General features: G+C 43.2%; 1 protein-coding gene across 2 annotated transcripts in view; it reads right to left on the reverse strand.

Annotated features, from left to right (window-relative positions):
- Positions 1–1,049: 1,049 nt before the first annotated feature.
- The window catches only part of mpped2a (metallophosphoesterase domain containing 2a), a 73,437-nt gene continuing 51,756 nt past the window's right edge, over positions 1,050–22,730 (reverse strand). For both annotated transcript variants that reach the window (XM_061702200.1, XM_061702191.1), the window contains exons 5-7: positions 5,424–5,539; positions 2,684–2,797; positions 1,050–2,518 (exon numbers count right to left, since the gene is read on the reverse strand). In XM_061702200.1, the coding sequence (XP_061558184.1) occupies positions 2,400–2,518; positions 2,684–2,797; positions 5,424–5,539 (349 nt within the window). In that variant the 3' untranslated portion in view covers positions 1,050–2,399. The remainder of the gene's footprint in view (positions 2,519–2,683; positions 2,798–5,423; positions 5,540–22,730) is intronic.

The raw sequence follows: 22,730 nt of genomic DNA on the forward strand, positions 1-22,730 counted from the left end.
TTCAGAAGGAGCAGTGTGGTTCTCGTCCTGGCCGTGGAACAGTGGAAAGCTCTACACCCTCGCCCATGGTCCTCAGTCGGAAAAGGGTGGCGTGCCCTCTCCAGGTCAGGGATGAGATCCTGCCCCAAGTACAGGAGTTCAAGTATCTTGGGGTCTTGTTCGCGAGGGAGGGAAGAATGGAACGGGAGATCGACAGGCGGCTCGGTGCAGCGTCTGCAGTGATGCAGACTTTATATCTGTCCGTTGTGGTGAAGAAGGAGCTAAGCTGAAAGGTGAACCTCTCAATTTACCGGTCGATCTACGTTCCTACCCTCACCTATGGTCACGAGCTGTGGGTCATGACCGAAAGAACAAGATCCTGGATACAAACAGCCGAAATGACTTTCCTCCGCAGGGTGTCCGGGCTCTCAGAGATAGAGCAGCTCGGTCATCCGGGAGGAGCTCAGAGTAGAGCCGCTGCTCCTCCACATCGAGAGGAGCCAGATGAGGTGGCTGGGGCATCTGATTCGGATGCCTCCCGGACGCCTCCCTGGTGAGGTGTTCCGGGCAGGTCCCACCGGGAGGAGACCCCGGGGACGACCCAGGACACGCTGGAGAGACTGTTTCCCAGCTCGCCTGGGAATGCCTCAGGATCCTCCCGGAAGAGCTGGATGAAGTGGGTAGCGAGAAGGAAGTGTGGGCGTCTCTGCTAAAGCTACTGACCCCGCGAACCGACCTCGGATAAGTAGAATAAAATGGATGGATGGATAAATGTTATTAAAATAAAACATACAATAAAAACATAAGTTTGGCATTTAGCAAAACAAACCTTTTGCTTTGCAAAGTGACTTTCAAGTACAGACGCTTTCCACAAAACAATGTGAGTGGCATTTAGAAATATACTTTCTTTGGGATGCGGTACAAAAAATGGATGGATTTTCTATGGGTCCTTAATGACGCCATTACTGCACGTCAACAGGGACGCTTTAAAGAAAGGCTCTGCGTACCATTAAAAGTCAAGACAGTTTCATAAGTAAAAATCTGCAATTTTATTTGCATATAAAGGCAGCTAAATATATCACAATGAACTGAAAAGAGAGGACTAACATTTCCATACAATCAGAGAGAGAGCGAGAGAGAGAGAGAGAGAGAGAGAGAGAGAGAGAGAGAGAAAGAGAGAGAGAGAGCACGAAAAGAGCATTTACAGCAGCAAAGTCAAAACTACTATTGGCAATGTTTTTTTTTGTGCTAGCAAGATTGCATTTACACACAGTGCAAAATTAGAAAGAAAACAGCAAAATAAAACAGGAAAAAAAAAATCTGATTTGACACTTGAAAGGACAACTTAAGCATGTTTAGGCAGGCGCGTTGCTGGGAATAAAGAGCACCTGATGGATTGTGACTGAAAATTTTTCTTTTCCTTTCATCCAAAATGATCAAGATTAAAAAACGATTACATTTTCTGTCAAGGAAATTATAAAGGAAAATCTTTCCTCCCCCCTTCAAACAAAACTTTCAGTACAGAGGTTTTACAACATGAATATATAATATATATACTTTTTATACATTAACTTTCCAAATTAGATCAGGAGTCATTGAATGGGATTGACTATAAAGTAAACATTTGGGCTGTAATTCAATAGCTTTCGGTCCCTGCGTCCGCCAGGTGTTTGACAATAAATAAGGACATTTTTTTTTTCTCTGATCTCACAGAGAGAGAGAGTGGATCTCTAGCTGAGAACATTAAAGCTAGTTTAAGGCAGCGTCTCTGTCAGCCAATAACAAAAAATAAAAAAATGAAAACTAAACACAAAATAGATGACACAACAGTAACACATTGAGGGCATTCATTGTTCGGTCAACGTTAAACCGAACAAGGAAATTGTACAAATTCACAAAGCATCACTTATCTTACAGATGTGGACAATATTTATCAAGAGCAAGATTGTTTAATCACAAAATCCCCCTGGAAAAGGAGAATACCAGTGTCCGCCTCCCAAAATTCTTTCTGCATTCCGGTGTGGTTAATGGATTTGTCTCCCTGTGATAAAAAGAAAAGAAACTGGAGCTCTGAGATGAAATTTAAGTCAGTAATTTAAGTCAGGCCAAAAAAAGGGGCTCATAATTGGAAAATTAATGGAAAGGAAAGCCTTTATATGAAATCTGCCAAACTTGTTGATTGTGTTTGGCAAACTGAATCACAGAACATACCAGAATAATTAAAAAAAAGAACACCGATATTCTCCTTTAAGTCTACGTTGCCCTGTCTATCCTGACACGTCTCCAAATATTCATCATTTTGGAGAGGACCATCAGTTTGCAAAAAACACATTCTTTGTTTTTTGTGTTTTTAAATCGACATACTTGTAGAAAATTGTTTTCTTCTTTCCAAGTGCCACCTGCCCCCCTTTCCTCTGCTCTCAGGAGCTGGAAGGGTTGGGCAGGTCAAACACGATGGGAGGGTTGGTCGGCTGGAAGCTGACGGTGCAGGTCGACGCGTTGACGAATGTTGTGTAACCGTCTGTCATGATGCCGTAGCCTGCGACAGAGAATACCCCAACGTCACATATCGTCATGTAATCATTGAAATCAATATCAAATGTCTTAAAACTTTATCAGTTAACCATTTCATCCCTAGCTACAGTGCACCTTTCTTCATGCTACGAATTGCTAGAGATATGTGAAAACCAAAAGGGCAGCCTACCTTCATGTATGCCTCCAAAGGCATGGAGTTTGGGTCGCACCCTCTTCTGGACCGTGTTGAGCAGCTCCACACAGCCAACCCTCTGTAACTCCTTCGGAACCCAGTCTCGGAAACCTGCACGCACACAAACCAATTCAGACAATCCTTTTTGTTTTAAATATACTGTACTGTTTACAAATTTTGGCTATTCTCAAAGAGTCTTGGTGCGGAATAGCCCGAGTTCACTGTACATTTCATAGTCGAAAGGCATGCTGCTCATCCTGTCTAAGCAATTTGCAGTTTCTGCAACGCTGACAAGAATGAGACAGTAGATGGCAATGAATGGCCTTCATTGTGAAGCCACACAAAGTCAACTTAAACAACATGACTACCTCAGTAACCCATGTTATATATCATGCAGTCATTTCCACTTTTTATTATTTATGTTGCAAGTCACACCAGTTGCAATGCATTTAAACATAAGCAACCAGACAATTGAGTCATTACATATTCCTCTCGCCTTCACCATTACGAGCTTGCTTTTCCGTCTTGATTCATCATTAGATGTCTCTCGTTATAGCAGAATTACTGATTGGTAGTAATGCCACTCACAAAATGCAATTTATTTAGATTATTTATATACAATTTATTTAGGTGCAGACATTGGCTGAATTAAGATTATTTAGCGAAATTAGAACAATAGAAAGGGAGATTGGCCAAATCATATCAGGAAGAGGGAGTTTTTGTTTTTGAGCAAATTACTTTTGAAGCTTTAAAGAAAACACTTTCAGACACACAATTCAGTTGTGAAAATGTTTGTGTGCACAGAGAATATTTTCTAAAAATGATAATTTCATGTCAATTATTATGTAAAATGCCATACACCTTTGTTTTAAATTAAGCAATGTTTGCAACGCTCCAGTTTGTCAATGTCAATTTTCTTGGGTTGGATGTCATGGAAACGTTATAACATCCATCCATCCATTTTCTGAGCCGCTTATCCTCACAGGGGTCGGGGGAGTGCTGCAGCCCATCCCAGCTATCATTGGGCAGGAGGCGGGGCACACCCCGAACTGGTCGCCAGCCAATCGCAGGGCACACACAAACAAACAAACATTCGCACTCACATTCACACCTACGAGCAATTTAGAGTCTTCAATCAACATACCATGTATGTTTTTGGAATGTGGGAGGAAACCGGAGTGCCCGGAGAAAACCCACGCAGGCACGGGGAGAACATGCAAACTCCACACAGGCGGGGCCGGGGATCGAACCCGTGTCCTCAGAACTGTGAGGCAGACGCTCTAACCAGTCGTCCACCATTCCGCCACGTTATAACATAAATGTATAATTCATTCATTCATTCATCTTCCGTTCCGCTCATCCTCACTAGGGTCGCGCGCGTGCTGGAGCCTATCCCATCTATCTCTGGGCGAGAAGCGGGGTACACCCTGAACTGGTCGCCAGCCAATTGCGGGGCACATATAAACAAACAACCACTCACACTCACATTCCTACCTACGGGCAATTTAGAGTCTTCAATTAACCTACCGTGCATGTTTTTGGGATGTGGGAAGAAACGGGAGTGCCCGGAGAAAACCCATGCAGGCACGGAGAGAACATGCAAACTCCACACAGGCGGGGCCGGGATTTGAACCCCGGTCCTCAGAACTGTGAGGCGGATGTGCTAACCAGTCTTCCACAATGCCGCCTATAAATGTATAAAATAAACATAAGTAACATTGTCATGTCCAACGGCCATTAATTGAAAAAACACACTAGGACAATAGGGATAGGCACAACAACCGATTAGTCAATTAAGTGATCTTTGAGGTAAAATGGAGTGAACTACTGTAGCTGTCTACTTAAGTCTCATTTACAGGGATTCCTTGGGTTAAGACAAACTTATTACCCGAATTTGTACGTAAATTGGAATGTGCCGTAGTAATCAATAGTAATCAGTAATAATCAGTAGTAATCAATGTCAACGCAGTGGTAGAGTCATAATTACAGAAAATGTTTCTGAAAAACACATTCAGGCCATAAATATAAAACAATCAAAGGGAAAACAGCAGGTACCAAGTTAAATAAGCCAAGTCATTTACCTTTTCCTATTTTATGAAAATAATATTTAGGACAACGAGGACTCCCCATAAAAAAAATCTACTAACCGATTTATTGATCGCTAACTTAGCCCTATAGTTGATCAAGTAAATTTAGTCAAACGGCCACAAGTACAGCAAACCCCATTTTAACTACTTGTATATATCATTAAAATATTTGATTCAGACAACCAGCATATAGTATTGACGTATCTTTAGACACCCTCCAACCAAAATCTGATCATTGTGCTTGTTTGTGGCATCTGTCACAGTGGTACAAAATGGAGTTTCCATGCAATCAAACCCAGAAGCGTCAGCAGCAGCAGCAGCAGCCCCTCCGTAGGCAAGGGGGAAGGAAATCACTCAATAAAACCAGATGGAGAACACAACAAAGAAAAAAGGAGGGGAAAAAACAAGGGAGCCTAAACACCCAGAGAGAAAACGCAGTCAGCCTGTGGTGATAAAATCAACAATACATGTTTGTTCCTTTCATAAAGTCAAACAAATATTGAATCGTGAAGTGTGTTTAGGGTTCGCTCTGCTACTGTTTCACCAGCTGCGGCACCTTCAGTATACAGCCCTGCAAATTCGGAACAATGAGGTACAAACCCATTAGATACGGTGTTTGGGGGGTGCTGTGATTGGTTAATTGTACTCACCCAACGGAGGGCCGTGGGTCATCAGGATGTCGATGCCTTCTGGGACGAGGTTCCATTTATCCAGCAGAGACTGACCCCGAGGCAGATTGAAGCCCCAGCCATTGAACCACGGAGACCTGCGAGAGGCGCATGGAGAGAGCTCGCATAATCATCATTACAACAAATACCTTATTCATTTTCACTTGATCTTTGCATGCCAGTACACAGTTAAATGCAAATACATTGAATGACGTAACATACATGATAACAAGAAGCAAACTAATGATGATTATCTTTGAGCAGACTGTATAAGGGCGTACTTCCATCCCAGATAGCACTCGCAAGTCAAGGACACACGGCCGCATTCCAAAAATAAAGAGTGAATATCTAAACAGTGGGGGGCTCTTGTTATGTGTCAACATCACACCCTCCCCAGCCCAGCACCAACCCGCTTCCAGATTGATTGACAGCAGCCGGGCCACCTCCGGCAGCTTGGATCAGAGTGTGCAAGCTCCGGGGTGACAAGCTGTGTCTTCCCTGGCAGACACAAAGAGAGCTTCCATGTAGCTGAGTGGGAACGTGGGATGGACGAACAGAAACTGACGAACTAAAACAAAGGTTCTATGCACGTGCGGGAGGACAGAGAGAAATTGAGTAAATGGTGCTTGATAAATTGAGCCTTCATTTATCACAATAATGATAATAGCAATAGAGGGCTGACAAGAGGGGTAAGGAAGATAGATTATCACCATACAATCCTGCGGGGGGGGGAAACTGCACCAAACCCACAAACGATAAGTAGATATTTGCTGAAGAAGACATTATTTGGACTCTGCTATTCTATGATTGTCTGGGACAGCCACTTAAAGATGCCTCTGTGTTTAGCATAAGCACAAGGGGGAAATAAGGGCTCCGAAATAATCAGTAAGTCCTGTTACAATGAGGGATGCGTAACAAGGCTGATCAATACTGACTCCAGCACAGAGTGGGTCCAAGCAGACAAACGAAAGGTTGTCTAATGTTATATCAGTATATCTATGCAGCTCCCAAATTTAAAACACAGTACTAAATTATTTAGACGTTTTTTTAGGTGGTTAAGAAAGGAGCATGTCACAGCTGTGGATTGGAAGAAGCGTGCGTGCACTGGGAGACCAAAGGCAGCTTCGGAGCTCACTCTTCGATTGGCTCGCTCAGTGGAGAGCTGAGAAATGAGGTTAAAAATTAAACGTGAGGAGCAAGGGGAGCTAAGGCCACAGACTCAACTGATTAATTAGAACTAATCACACAAATCAGAGCTAATGGAAGTCTAATGGATTACTGGAAGGACTAAGCACTTCTGCGAGGGAAATAGGGTAGCTGCTGTGGCGGCGGCTTGAGGAATCTTAGAAAGCCGTGAATCAGAGTTGAGCTGGCCTGCTCGCTTGGCTACACACACAAGACACCAGCGCAACATTTATCTGACTAATAGCAACAAGGCCAAACTTTGAAAAATGGCGAATCACATTTATTTGCCCTCCCCAGCCAGAAAGAAAAATGCTATCGTCAAAGAAAAACACATAAAGAGCGGGGGTTTTGCTGGGTCTTTCACATCCTCTGTGTTGTATAAACGAATTCATCTGGGAGATGAAACATAAACCCCTGACATGAGCCGTGGATCCGGAGCCAAGCCAAAGGTCCTGACTGAATGCAGAACAGGGCGCTGCAGCCGCCGCCACAATGGCCCCATTGTCAGATGTCTGCATGTGAAATTTACCCTCCATGCAAGTGCATTTGTTAACCCCCACCAAGATTAATGGCATCGCAGTCAAATAAAGGGGAGATGGTTTCCTGTGCAGCATGGGCACAGCCTTTATCATATATGCACTGCTGGCTGAGTGTGTGTGATGTTTGTGGTGAGTGCATTTGTGTTGTGTGAATTTTGTATGCTCCTTAGTGGGATTTTAGAATTGCTATACTGTATACAGTGAACCCTCGTTTATCGCGGGAGGTAGGTTCCAGGACTGGGCGCGATAAGCGAATTTCCGCGAAGTAGAGACACCATATTGATTTAATTATTTAATGTGTATTTTGACCTTTTAAAACCCTCTCTATTATATTATTCATAGGATAATCATATCATAAGATATCACATTATTGCACACTACTTAGCAGTAACAATTAAAATTAAATAAAAACATAAAGATGGGTACTGTACTGTAAATAATGTCCATAGATATAACTTAAAAACCCCGCAAAAAAGTCAAACCGCGAAGTAGCGAGGGTTCACTGTATTTCAGTACTGTATATAGTTATGAAGAATAATGCTATACTAGAGTATATTATATTATAATACAGTGAAATCAGTATATGTCGAAGAGTGAGAATATATAGAGCTCTGTCATGTCTTATTGACACTTGCCATCTGGAGCTTGTTGCCATGGAAACAAAGCAGGCTCAGGATGATGCAAAATACATTAACCCCCCCAAAAAAGAACAAGTCAAAGTAACAGAAGAAGAAAGGAGGATATTCGATAACTCAAATAACAGCATTTGGCTACGACACACAAAAAGCATCACAAGCACAAAGGCGGGTAACCGTGGTAACAGGCACATTTAATGATCCCCCAGGGAATCAAATGGTGGAAATAGGTTAGAAATCAGCCTGCAGCAGAGGTGGTGCAGACAGAACCAATTTAGCCTTTGTGTGCAGAACGCCAATATTCAATTAAGCTCTTGGACATCATTAGGATGTCGTCTCTCTCTCTCAGGGCGTGACTCTGCCGTTAACCTCTTTCGGGGTCCCGAGGCAGGCAAAAATACCTCCCAACACTTGGCACCAGAGGACCTTATTGTTTTACCAAAATGAGCATACGAGGCCACAATGAATTGTAATTGAAAACCATCATAACAATAATAATAATAACATAAAAGCCTAGGTGCTCCCAAGAGGACCTCCATTCTTTGTTCACATTCTTGCTGAAGTTGGCTGGATCGGGCCTTAAAGTCTCGCTGCTGTGTCCTCGTACCTCTGGACGCATTTCACATACATTCACCAATATGAGCCCAAGATGACTCGGCTAATAAACAACACAACATTTACTGTCTTAGGTGCCATGAAAAAGTTGGAGAAAGTGATATGACAGTTTGGAAATCCCTACAACAAATGCAGTTTAAGGGGCCTGGTTCACAGCATCAAGCTGGAAAGTGAGGTAATGACACTTTTTTTAACTTATTATTATTCGAAACTCTGATTCGAAACAGAGTCTGTTGAGTGAGAAACCTGTACGCTGACCAATCTCACACCAACACACAAAGGTGACCGCATGAAAATGTTTACCATTCTTGCACATTCTCTGTCTCACACATTCAGAGGCAGACAAAACCTCACAGAACGAAACAGGAGTGTGCATGTGCTTGGGTCAAAACAGATAATATCAAAACAAGAGTCAGATACGCTCTAATCCACCACCTTTAAAAGCCAGAGACCTGCTGCACCATTGGATATCACTGTGGTGCTGGACACATGATGGCACAAACAAGCCCCACCGTGATCAGATAGATAACAAGGGAGAGGCGGGTTTTTGTGTGTGCGTGTGTGAGACTCTAGGATCAGCGATCCATCGTGTCTGGCTTCTTGAGTCAGAGAGGCCCTGAGGTCAGAGAAGGGTGGGGTCTAATTGATCAACCTGTCACAACCAATGAGGAGGGTCATGTTAATGGGACTTTTATAAGCCTCACGGGGTGCACTACCTGACACTCAGTTGTAGGAGTATGTGCAAAGCAGTCCAACGTGTGCGAATCTGTGTATGTGTGTGTAATCCCAGAGTCCAGGTAGCCTTATTAAAAGGAGCCAAGTGGAGGCTTTTGACAAATGGCCTCTCAACACCAAGGCCACCTTTGCAAATTTTAGGGACAGGGTGGAGAGTGAAGTCACAGGGCTGAAGGGTATGTGTGTGCGCGTGTGTGTTCTGTTGCAGCACTAATAACCTGTGCCTAGTGACTGATGGAGTGTGGAATGGATTAATCTTGCTGCAGTCATGCTGCCAAAGCCAAGATGCTAAGGGTTGACCACCAGACTTAAGTCCGCTTAGCTAAGGCTATAACCATAGGGACACGTTGGCGCGCACACACAGATACACAAGCACTCTCCCCAGGGTTTGTCTCCATGCTGAGATGCAGCCAGCTGCAGTTTGACCTGCAGACCAGCAACGTAAAACAACCGCTGTCTGAGCCAGCAGATGCTTCGTAGCAAACACAGCTGCTCTCACTGACCTGGCAGCTTCAAGCTATTCACAACACACAGGGCTGTCGTTCTGTGTGTGCGCGCGCACGCGTGTGTATGTCCAATGCTGTAGCAGGGAATTAAAAACAAACTGCAACATTATGCATGTACAGACGCACACAAAGTATTAGCATTTACGATACAATCACAGTCACTTATGACTGAGTGATTCTGGTTTTGGGGAAGACTGAACCAGAATCCACAACAACGGCCTGATTTACTTAAGGTTTACGCATGCAAAAACGAGGTTTAATTTGTTTGTTTATGCAAGCTCATCAACTAACTGGGCGCACCCAATATTATGTCTGCCAAATGCACAAAATTTAATATTATTTTTGTGTGTGGGACATTTTTGTTAAATGGTGTGGTGTGAGATTTTTCTGATGTAAAATGAGTGCTTTGACTCAATAAAGGTTGGAAAAAAATTACAAGTGCTGACATGTAGCCAGTCACAAGGAGTCATGCCACATCACCACTGATGAAACTGCATCAATACTGCATTTCCTTGTGTCTTTTCAGTGAATTTGGTCACAAATGGTGCTGGCCTCTCCCAGTGCATTTTCCTGGTGGGCCGTCTCTATCCCGAACTTTAAACACAATGTTACGCAGGATTGGCAATTGTCACACATGCGGGATGAATTTAAATGCATGGCTTTATGTCGATGCCGGCCGGCTTCCTCAAAATTATTGCAGCAATTGATTTATTTTCTGAAACTCTACAATATATTTGTTTGCCTTTTCCACTAACACTTCAAACTTCATTTCGTGCTTGAAGTTGTAGCATTTCGTGCTTGTAGTCAAACTTCATTTCGTGCTTGTAGTTGTAGCATTTCGTGCTTGTAGTTTCGTGCTTGTGCTTGCATAAATGCTCTATGGTGAAAACCATCACTTATCTAAAGCGCAAAATCCTCTTTTAAATATGACTGTCGCCACCACTTTTACAACTGTATAACAATCGGTTAGTGAGTGCACAGGCAATACAGTGCCCACTATTTGAGATTCTGGTAAATCAGGCCCAAATGCGGAACGATGAATGCATCATATTATCTATATGCCAGCACTCTATCCATGATAAAAAGGCATTTTGCCAACTTTGTAGGAACACAGAACCTTAAAATTAGAGAGTTTGTTGTTTTCTTGCCTTCATGACTATTCGGCCTTTATAAATTATTGATATAAAAATAGCATTTTAAAGTAGAAATTATTTCCCAGCTGTCGTTAAACCTACAACTACACCATCTGGCTAATTTAAAGCATTTTCTTGCATCTCATGACAGTTAAAATGACAGCCATAAATCTCTTGTTAAGTCTGATTTATGGTGATTTTGTCAGGCAATATAACAATGAGCTGGTAAAGTTAATGGTATGTCATTAAAATACAGTTTCCTCCTCGCTATGTTGATTGACAACAACAACATAAAATGTGATTGAAAGCAAGTGAGACAGACTATATAATGTAGTGAATTGCGCTGCAATCAAGCGACCCAGTAGAAGTGATAACAGAAAGCAGTGTTGCTATAAAATATAGATGGAACTAACAGCGTGTTCAGCAGAAGACTCACTGATGGCAGAAAACTATTTATGTGAAATATTTGTGTCTGGAGGCTTGTGAGCAGAGTGTGAGCTACTAAAATATGTGTGTATGGAGCACAGTGTAGTGTGTGTATGCTTGTGAATGTGGCAGGTGGAGCTCAGGAAGAGCAGTGAGGTGTTGTAGGAACACGGATATGAACATGGAAGTTTAGGAGGCAGGGCAGGTCCACGGAAACTAGAAACCAGACGAATAAAAAGAGGAGGAATCTGGGTCCTATTCACGGAGCCTGTATGGGGGCTCAGGGGGCAGGGGCAGAGACCTATTCAACCTGCCCTGAGACACAGGGCCATGGGTCCCATTACCCTTCTCCAGCCCCGACCGCCGTGAACTTGATCCATGAGAACAATGCAGAACAAGGGAGGGTGGCGGGGGCAAGTGGAGTGAAGGGGAGGAAGAGAGGATAATATATCTGGGAAATGAGTGAGTAGGGAAATTTGGTGACAAAAACTGACAGGCCACGTTTCATTCCCAGCTCCCCTCTTAGGACCACGTTGAAGCCTTTTGTCAGAGCAAATAAAAAAGAAAAAAACGAAATGTAAAACTGGGCCCACTTGCTGCATACATTTATTTTAGTGATGCTCCGAAATGAAAATTGTTGGCGGAAAACAAAAACCGAAAATTGGGAACCAAGGCCGAAAACTGAAACACCATAAGAAATGATGCCATTTAGTCGTAAAATTGCATTTATGGCTTTAACTGTGTACTGACCTCACTAAAAGCAAGGGATTGCCATTGCATAAATTAATACTAATGCTTCAAAGAATAAACCAATTACAAAATGTTACATTTTTCACTCTCTCTTATATTGTAGCCATTTGCTTAATCATTTAAGTTCATTTTTTCCTCATTAATGTACACACAGCACCCCATATTGACAGAAAAAAAAACGGAATTGTTGAAATTTTTGCAGATTATTGAAAAAGAAAAACTGAAATATCACACAGCCGTAAGTATTCAGACCCTTTGCTGTGACACTCAAATATTCAACTCGGGTGCTGTTAATTTCTTCTGATCAACCTTGAGATGGTTCTACATCTTCATTGGAGTCCAGCTGTGTTTGATTATACTTATTGGACTTGATTAGGACAGCGACACACATGTCTATATAAGACCTTACAGCTCACAGTGCATGTCAGAGCAAATGAGAATCATGAGGTCAAACGAACTGCCTGAAGAGCTCAGAGAAAGAATTGTGGCAAGGCACAGATCTGGCCAAGGTTACAAAAAAATTCTGATGTACTTAAGGTTCCTAGGAGCACAGTGGCCTCCATAATACTTAAATGGAAGACGTTTGGGACGACCAGAACCGTTCCTAGAGCTGGCCGTCGGGCCAAACTGAGCAAGCAGGGGAGAAGAGCCTTGGGGAGAGAGGTAAAGAAAAAACCCAAGATCACTGTGGCTGAGCTCCAGAGATGCAGTCGGGAGATGGGAGAAAGTACTAGAAAGTCAACCATCACTGCAGCGCTCCACCAGTCGGGGCTTTATGGCAGAGTGGTCTGACGGAAGCCTCTCCTCAGTGCAAGATGCATGAAAGCCCGCATGGAGTTTGCTAAAAAACACCTGAAGGACTCCAAGATGGTGAGAAATAAGATTCTCTGGTCTGATGAGACCAAGATAGAACTTTTGGCTTTAATTCTAAGTGCTATGTGTGGAGAAAACCTGGCACTGCTCATCACCTGTCCAATACAGTCCCAACAGTGAAGCATGGTGGTGGCAGCATCATGCTGTGGGGGTGTTTTTGAGCTGCAGGGACAGGACGACCGGTTGCAATCGAAGGAAAGATGAAGGCGGCCAAGTACAGGGATATCCTGGACGAAAACCTTCTCCAGAGTGCTCAGGACCTCAGACTGGGCCAAAGGTGCACCTGCCAACGAAACAACGACCCTAAGCACACAGCTAAAATAACGAAGGAGTGGCTTCAGAACAACTCCGTGACTGTTCTTGAATGGCCCAGCCAGAACCCTAACTTAAACCCAATTGAGCATCTCTGGAGAGACCTGAATATGGCTGTCCACCAATGTTCACCATCCAACCTGACAGAAGTGGAGAGGATCTGCAAGGAGGAATGGCAGATGATCCCGAAATCCAGGTGTGAAAAACTTGTTGCATCATTCCCAAAAAGACACATGGCTGTATTAGCTCAAAAGGGTGCTTCTACTAAATATTGAGCAAAGGGTCTGAATACTTATGGCAGTAGAATATTTCATTTTTCTTTTTTAATAAATCTGCAAAAATTTCAACAATTCCGTTTTTTTCTGTCAATATGGGGTGCTGTGTGTTCATTAATGAGGATGTTCATAAATGATTTATCAAATGACTGCAATATAAGAAAGTGAAAAATTTATGGGGTCTGAATACTTTCCGTACCCACTGTATATAAATATATTTTTTTCAAGTTTTCCAATTATGCCCAAGGAGTTGGTAATAAGAGTCCATTAATTTAATATTCTACTTCAATCCCTTTTCAATTGTCCTTACTGGTAGCATGCCTTTTGCGATACAATTTGTTTGTTGTGCTTAGATGAGGTGGTGCATACTACTATGCTTGTCAGACTTCACAAAACCAAAATAACGCCACACTGCCGAACTTTTCAGCCCTTTCTTGTCAACGATGTCATCTGTTGAGCCTCGGGCTGTGTCTCTTGCTGTTTCTTACGAGGGGACACTCGGTTTCCTTTTTTTCCAGCACTCTGGCATGGCTACAGCAGCAGGCTACAAACATCTCACTGCTAATGTGCTGTGTGCGTCCACCTAACTTGGCATGTTTCTATTGACGCCATATGACTATTTCAAAGCGGAGCAACTCGCCTTAGCATTGTCTGTGAAAACATGGACGGATGCAATCAATCTAATTCTATTGACCGTGTCTCATATGTTTATCAAGGAAAAGTTATTTTGAGATATGTGTCATTGTTCTATTATCGCCCAGCCCTAATTAAGATATATTTTGACGGTCCATGAAGCACGCCACCTTGTTGATGGCCCCTCCGAGCTTTATCTAGAGAAGCACGCGGTGGCTGCAATTTCTAAATGTGTCATCACAACATCCACAACAGCTTTCGAAAATTTTCGTTGACCAAATTTTATTTAAATGTATTTATTATTTAAATTTTAAATATATTTGTTTGAAAGACTCAAATAATATGAATTTAAATTTCCAGGAAGGTGGGCTACAGTACATGATTGCATGTGTACTCATCCCAGAGGAAAGCTTGAAAAATATCCACTTATTCTACATTTAACGTTCAACTGTAACCTCCGATTAATTGTATCAACAAAGCAAACACTTTGTTCCACTCAATGATTTAAACACATCTTTAAGGCGCTTTTCTTCATCAAGCTACATAATCAGTGTGATCAAAGACAGATAACAGGCTGAGATAAAAATAATTATCCTATAACTTATATTAGCCAATCAATCCACATCTGTAAAGTACTTGTACTGCAAGTATTTCCTTACATTTCCTTCTCAGCAAGTTTACAACAATTTAAACAAAGAAAGAGTCAATTGAAGTTCACTGCTTGTTGGGACTTTGCATGTGCCAAACAAAGCTCATCGATGCAGGTTATGATTATAGACTTGTTAGTTTCTCATATTAGAAAGCCAACGTTCCAAAGCCTGACCCTTTTTCACAATCTTTCACTGATGTGAAAAAAAAAGATGTGTGCCTTCATTGAATTAATCTTATACTATACAGGACAATAGAAAATGCTCTAATGGTTTGAACTTTGCAAACACAACCTTACATTTTTAAGCAATACTGATAGACCGATGCGCATATAATTAATTTGAGGGGATGAATCTTCCCATTATGTGTGTATCAGACATCAAATTCAGCAGAATGAAAAGCAGGTTTGGAATAAAACCCATCAAAATCTACACCCTGTATCACCTCTTTAGTCTTGTTTCTAAAAGCGCTCAGTCTTCTGTCAAGGACAAATGAAGCTACAGTGCAATTTTGCATATGTAGTTTTTGCTTCTATTTTTTTTGCTGTGTATTGTGCGCCACTTTCTTCCTGAGAAAGTTGGGGAAAGAAAGCTGCAGGTTTTCACAGAGACCTGTCAAAGCGCTGAGAGAACACCCTGCCTTCTACCAGCATAACAGGCTGCCAGTCTATGCTATAGAGGTCAAAGATTGAGGGTGTGCGGAGTGAAGGGGGGTGTTAAAGGCAACAGGAAGGGCTGATGGGTCAAAGCAGTGCAGATACATGCCACTCTGTCTGCAGCTATTGTCTTGACCTCACAACGAGTGGATGTTAGCGAGGGCACTGAGCAACAACAGGCACAGGAAAGCACACAAACTGGTATTGTTGGTCTCCAGGGTTTGTATACAACAGGCTGGAATGCAGACTACACATAGCAACATGTACTAAAGGCGAGTGCGGGCACAAATACACGACAAAGACAGTATTGTGACACATACAATATCAGTTAATTAATTACTCAAGTTGGACTAGACCTCTTAGTTTACCATGAATATTGCTTGCTGATCTTGACAAGACATGGTACAAGTCTACTCTCAAATGGGAACAGTTTGGGGAAGAACCCTTTCTGTTTTAGCATTGCTGGGCTTCAGTGCATACGCAGCAATCTAGTGTGGCAGAACCTCAGAACGGTGACTTCAACCACACCAATCTCAAATATCTTTTGGATAAACTACTGGACTAGTCTGCCTTTTGTCGCTTAAGTTCTATCTCCGTTAGAACTTAAGCGACAAAAGGCAGACTAGTCCAGGTTGTTTTCTGCAGGTGCCCCAATATTTGCATTGATGCATGTATGTGTGATATGACCAATATTGAAAAGAATAATTGCATACAGTATACCCCTGCATGTTTGCAGTTTGGCATTTGGGAATTCACTATTTTCTGATTATTATTATTTTTAAACCTATTCTCCCTTATTTAAGGAAAAACTTGCGTATTTGCAATTTTCTGTAACGTGGCAAAAAAAAGGTAAAATATTGTTTTTATTTTCATGGCAAACTGTCTACAGTATACATTATATTGCTGTGCTGTAGCATCTCTAATTGAGACAACAAACATTTACCATCGGCCGTAACTACGCAAAAAACATCAAACTAGTGGTCCGTCCAACCAAACTTCAGGTGAACGTTTCGCCTAAACACACGCTCACTTGATCCACTTCCAGTCCCAACTCACTGATCCACTGACAAATCTAACATTGTATTGTAGAATCACTTTAATTAATACAACAAATGCTTACTGTCGGCCGTAAACATGCCAAAAAATAAACTCGTCCGCTCAACCAAACTTTTGCGGCAGAATGCAGAAGTTCCATCTACAAACGTGATTACTTGCTCCACTCCCCAACTCGTTCATCCGATCAAATCTGACAGCAGCTCTGTTAGATTTGTGATTGACAGTCACCAGGATTGAATGGGAAGATGGGGGCGCCCATGTTTGCTGCGGCTGCATTGGCTCACGATAATTTTGCCAAACTAGGACTAAACAAGGCATCAAAACCAGTGGAATCAGTGAATAGCTCAGCAGAACTTCACTAAACCTATCTATGAATGGCAGTTCATGTTGTGACTGTGTGGATGCAGTGGTTTTGGGTCAGTAAACAGGAAAACGCAAGCCATTCTACGGAACCTTGGTCTATGAAACCGCCATTTCCCACCAGCACAGGCCGCTCCAGCAGAGTCGGCACGATTGATGTAACTGTAACGCGGTTTTGGTGTGCAGTCGAATGTTTTCGTCATTGTTTTACACTGGACTTCATCGCTACAGTAATTCTTCTTCTTCATCATCATAATTGCTGATGTGTACGTACAGGCATTGTACACGGTGTATCAGCATGCTTAGCTTTAAGCAACATGTTTACTGTGCTGTCTTTTTAAGGTTAGAACAATGTTTCAAGAGTTTGTAAAGTTCTGAAATGAATAATAAAGCATTTTGGGATCATAGTTTGTGGTACATTCATGGTTTAAACTGTTAATAGAGACAATTGTATTCACCTATAGGGGAGCTCCAATTATTTGCGTAACTATTCTGTTTGTGGTCAGGCTTGGTCCCTATCCCTCGTGAATAGCGGGGATCCATTGTTTCTACTCAGGGTTGAAATGATTAGAACCATTGTCCAATGAGGGAATAAAACCCATACCAACTGACAATGATGGAATGGATTTTTTTGTTTTGTATTTCTATGAAAAGCAACAGCTTTGCAAATAGATCATTCAAAAATGGAAACAAAATAATTTTTACTTGCTGACTGACAGTTCAATAAGTCAGATCAATAAGGGTTATTATTTCATTATTATTTTGACATTGACACCTTGCTGTAGCTGTCATCCATGCTGGTGGTCCAAACTGTAGCATATTGAGATAAGCAGTGTCCTGTTCTTGCCACGGAGAGCTGTGGAGGGGTCAGCAGGAAGGAAGGGAAGTGCAGCAGGATGATGTGAATGCTATCACAACTGAGCAGAAACCCATAGGTCGACTGCCACTCTGTTTATGAAGCTGTCGTTACTCAAGTGATTGATAGCTCACTACACACAATCCACATCTACCTTTTTGGCCACACAAAGACATTGGAGACAAAGTGGACTTTAAGTCACTATTCCATTTACAATATGCATGTAGTCTCCAGCACTGTTAGCATATTTGCTTGTTTAACGCTGGCGATCCTGCGCCATCCAGCCACAACTGAGCTCAAACCCGTGCTGACACCATGTCACCGGTTGGAAGCTGACTGCACTGATCACTGAACTAAAAGCCCTGGGCTGCAAACTCAGCGGCCAACACCCTCTTATAAGGAATGGAGAGAGGCTTCCCAATGTAAATCCGCACAGGCTAGCTGGCTATCGTTACAATCAACCCCCCAAACCTTAGTCCCAATCTGGGTCACGGCACCATTGCACACCAGGGCTCGAACCCAAGCTTCCACTGTGGCACAGGTTGGAAGTCGATTGCATTGACCTCTGAGCTAAAAGCCCTGTGCCGCTAACTCAGGAGACAGCAGAGAGTGAGGTTTCTCGACATACTTCCGCACAGCTTAGCTGGCTCCCCTTACACTTGCATGCATGGTATTTGTCAAAATAGACCCTATAAAAGGATTATTGATAGGAATTTAATCCATTTGTGGAGTAATTAATAAAATAAATAAATTAGCGGAAAAGAAACCACTTGAGACCTTCAAGATGGCGCCTACCCATGCGGTTGCCTCGTTACGTGCTCTCTAGTATTGTCTATGTTTTTGTGTTCTTCGGTCATCTTTGGAGACATTACGTGACTCACTTACACAAGGGAAGACTTGCTAAACATTAGGGAGTCTACCCCGAACATTCTTTCACCAACCTTCGCAAATCCGCTCAGTTTTTTTCTCCATGTTACTCATCGGTGGGGTGGCTGTGGTCTATGGGGGGAAGTGCGCCGGCATCCAAGTGAAGCTCCGTAAGAGAGGATACAGATTGGCGGTCCTGTCGATTCACCTTGCACATCTACGCTCCTTACCCAACAAAATGGACGATATTCATCTGACAAAGACCAGTAAAGACTTTGGACCTTCTGCCGTCTTGTGCTTCACGGAGACATGGCTTTGTGAACGCATCCCCCATGGCGCCGTAATGCTTCCGGGCTTCCAACTACACCAGCGAGTTATCAGGGAAAACAAAAGGTGGTGGGATATGCTTCTATATCAACGAAAAATGGTGTACCGACGTCACGGAGCTCGGCACACACTGCAGCCTGGACAGTCGCTGTTTTTGAACTGTAATCCATTCTACTCTCCACATGAATTTGCATCTTTCATTCTCGCCAGTGTTTACATTCCTCCTCAAGCTAACACGAATGCCGCACTGCTAATGCTCGCTGAACAAGTTAACGAAATAAAAAAAACAAAAAACGCCCTCACTCACCCCTCATTATTATTGGGGACTTTAACAAAGCCAAACTCAACCACGAACTCCCTACGTACAAGCAGCACATAGACTGTCCTCCCGGAGAAAATAACATTTTAGACCACCGCTATATTACGCTAAAAAATGCATATGCCTCCTGCTGCTCTGGGCTCTTCTGATGACTGCTTAATTCACTTAATACCAACATCCAGGAAACAACTTGAATGCGCGAAGCCTACGGTGAAAACAGTGAAGAAGTGGACCAACGAAGCAAAGACAGAACTTCAAAACTGTTTAGACTGCAAAGATTGGAGTGTCTGTAAATTCTACTGGCAGTCTAGATGACTATACGGACACTGTCACATCCTATATCAGTTTCTGTGAAGAGGTGTGTGTACCAACGAAGTCATTTTGCAAGTTCAATAACCATAAGCCGTGGTTAACTGCCAAACTTAAGCTACTTCGCCAGGCTAAAGAGGACACATATCGAAGTGGGGATAGAGCCAAGTATAATTGTGCGAGAAACACGCTGACTAAATAAATTAACATCACAAAGAGAAATTACGCGGCAAAGTTAGAAATACAGTTTAATGCTAACGACTCTAAATCAGTCTGGCATGCAATACAATCGCTAACTAATTCCAAGCGACCATCCCCCCAAGCTGATAACAATAAAAGACTAGCCGACGACTTGAACACCTTCTACTGCAGATTTGAAAAGGTCACTTTCACACCCCACACCCACCCAGCTGCACCACCGACGACCATCACACCTCTGACTCCCCCTCCTTCGTTGACCATCCACGAACAGAAGGTGAGACGCATCTTCAAACAACAAAGTGGCAGGCCCAGACCTGCCTCAAAGTCTGCGCGGACCAGCTTGCTCCAGTCTTCACACAGATTTTCAATAGATCTCTGGAACTGTGTGAAGTACCACCCTGTTTCAAAAAGCTCCACCATCATCCCAGTCCCCAAGAAACCTGCAATCTAGGGTCTGAATGACTACAGGCCTGTCCCCCTGTAGTCATGAAGTCCTTTGAACACCTCGTGCTGGACCACCTCAAGAGCGTCAGATGTCCCCTGCTGGACGCCCTGCAGTTTGGCTACCGAGCAAACAGATCTGTGGACGACGCTGTCAACATAGGACTGCAATTCATCCTAGAACACCTCGACGGTGCGGGGAAATACGGGATGATCCTGTTTGTGGACTTCAGCTCTGCGTTCAACACTATCATCCCCGAATTCCTCTCTTCCAAGCTTCTCCAGCTCAGCGTCTCGCCTGCCATCTGCCAGTGGATTCACAGCTTCCTGATGGGCAGGACACAGGTGGTGAGGCTGGGGGATACCACCTCATCTACACGCACCACCAGCACTGGGGCGCTCCAAGGTTGTGTTCTCTCCGCTGCTCTTCACTCTCTACACGAATGACTGCACCTCAACTGTCAAACTCCTGAAGTTTGCAGCCGACACCACAGTCATCGCCCTCTTCAAAGATGACAACGAGTCTGCGTATCGACAGGAAATGGAACGGCTCAAGACTGTCGAGATGATCGTGGACTTCGGGAGGCATCCTTCGCCACAGCTGCCCCTCACGCTGTCCAACTGCCCTGTGTCAACCGTCGAGACCTTCAAGTTCTTGGGAATTACAGTTTCTCAAGACCTAAAGTGGTCAATCAACTCCATCCTCAAAAAGGCCCAGCAAAGGATGTACTTCCTGCGGCTTCTGAGGAAGCACGGCCTGCCACAGGAGCTGTTGAGGCAGTTCTACACAGCAGTCATTCAATCAGTCCTGTGTTCTTCCATCACAGTCTGGTTTGATGTTGCTACAAAAAAGGACAAAGGCCGAATGCAACGGACAATCAAAACTGCTGAAGATTGTTGGTACCGCTCGACCCACCCTTGAGGAGTGGCACGCTGTCAGAACAAGGACAAGAGAATGCAAAATCCTCTTGGTCCCTGGTCACCACCTCTTCCAGTTCCTTCCCTCAAGTAGGCGCTATCGAACAATGCAAACTGAAACAAGCAGACATTCCAACAGCTTCTTGGCTCTTGCCATTAACTTCTTAAACAGTTAACTTACAATTCCATTGTAACATGCTGCCAATTTTGTCTTGAGATTGTTGTCACATCTCTGTCGGGCCAATTGTACATGACTTGTGCACTCACTGTTGTAGTTTCGCCATGCTGCACTATTTGCATATCTGTTGTTGACCCATACTGGCCACCCATGTGCTTGAGTAGCATCTGCACCATTTGCACAATTGACATTGTCCCAGATTATCGGACTACTAGTCACTTTAAACTTCAGCAATTTCTTGAAGCCTCTGCGCCCTTTTCACAATGGTCATTGCACCAGACTATTGTTCTATTTCAAACGGCTCTAATTGCTAGAGGACATTTTGCACAATTGTCAAAATCAATAAATAAATAAGTAATTGTACCGGCATTACCACATTACTGGTAACTGTCTCAAAAGTATTCTCTGTCAATTGACTATCTGTTGTCGTACTAGAGCGGCTCCAACTATGGGTGACAAATTCCTCGTGTGTTTTTGACATACTTGGCAAATACAGATGATTCTGATTCAAATTCTCTAAATTTTATAATCTCAAAGTAATATCAAGAAGAGCAAATCCTTCCCCACAAAAATACAGTTTATATACTTGTGACCTAGCTGCATTAAGTCAGTGAAATAACATCAAGTTGCAATTCTGAGCCTTTTCTCATTTCCCTTTTAAACAATGTTCTCCATCTTTTAAAGCATTAAATCAAACTCCCCTCTCTGTTTTAAAAGCCTTCCACCATTTAATGTATGTGGAACTTTATGGCTGTGTTCAGCCGTGTTGTCACTGAATGCATTACTTATTCATCTGGGCCTTTCACTTGTGCAGAAAAATAATAGGTGCCAGCACTAGGTTGGTAACCTTTCACACCAGCTACAAAAAGAATAATGCCCTATACTGTGAGACACCACTTAACATCAAACCTGTGTTTCAGCACAGAAAAAAAAGTCACAACAATTAAGGATAATGCAAGGCTACCAAACCTCAGGCCATAACAGGCAGAGACACATGGCTTCCTCTGCTGTTCAAATATTTATCCACTCAAAGCAGGAGACGCAGTGTGGGACATAAAACAAGATGGCGCCCTATTGATTTTGCCAGAATTTGCCAGCGCACATCACGACCAAACAGATGGAAGGATTCAATGTCTCTCTCTCTCTCTCTCTCTCTCTCACACACACAGACACACACGCACGCACGCACGCACACACACGCACACACACACACGCACACACACACACACACAGCTGCCCGTCCTTTAACCACATATTGATGGTGGAGGAGGCTACTGCTGCTTAGCAAGTTTGTAGCATCTTCTCTCTGGAATGAGTTGCTAGCCTGGGGTCGGGTTCTGGGTGGGAGCTTGGACTGATTGCCATGTACTACCTGGCTGAGCCGTCTTGGGCTCACTTCCAGGGGATTGTGATTGCATTTTATCGCCAAAAGCAGTCTGTCTATGCCATGTATCCCTCCTCATGTTGAAGACATCTGGCTAGCTCTGGGCTACTGTAGTTTCCCCCTGCTCCCTACAGTGCTAATTCTTTTGATTAA

The sequence above is a fragment of the Phycodurus eques genome, chromosome 2 (genome assembly GCF_024500275.1).
Source record: "Phycodurus eques isolate BA_2022a chromosome 2, UOR_Pequ_1.1, whole genome shotgun sequence".
Lineage (NCBI taxonomy): Eukaryota > Metazoa > Chordata > Actinopteri > Syngnathiformes > Syngnathidae > Phycodurus > Phycodurus eques.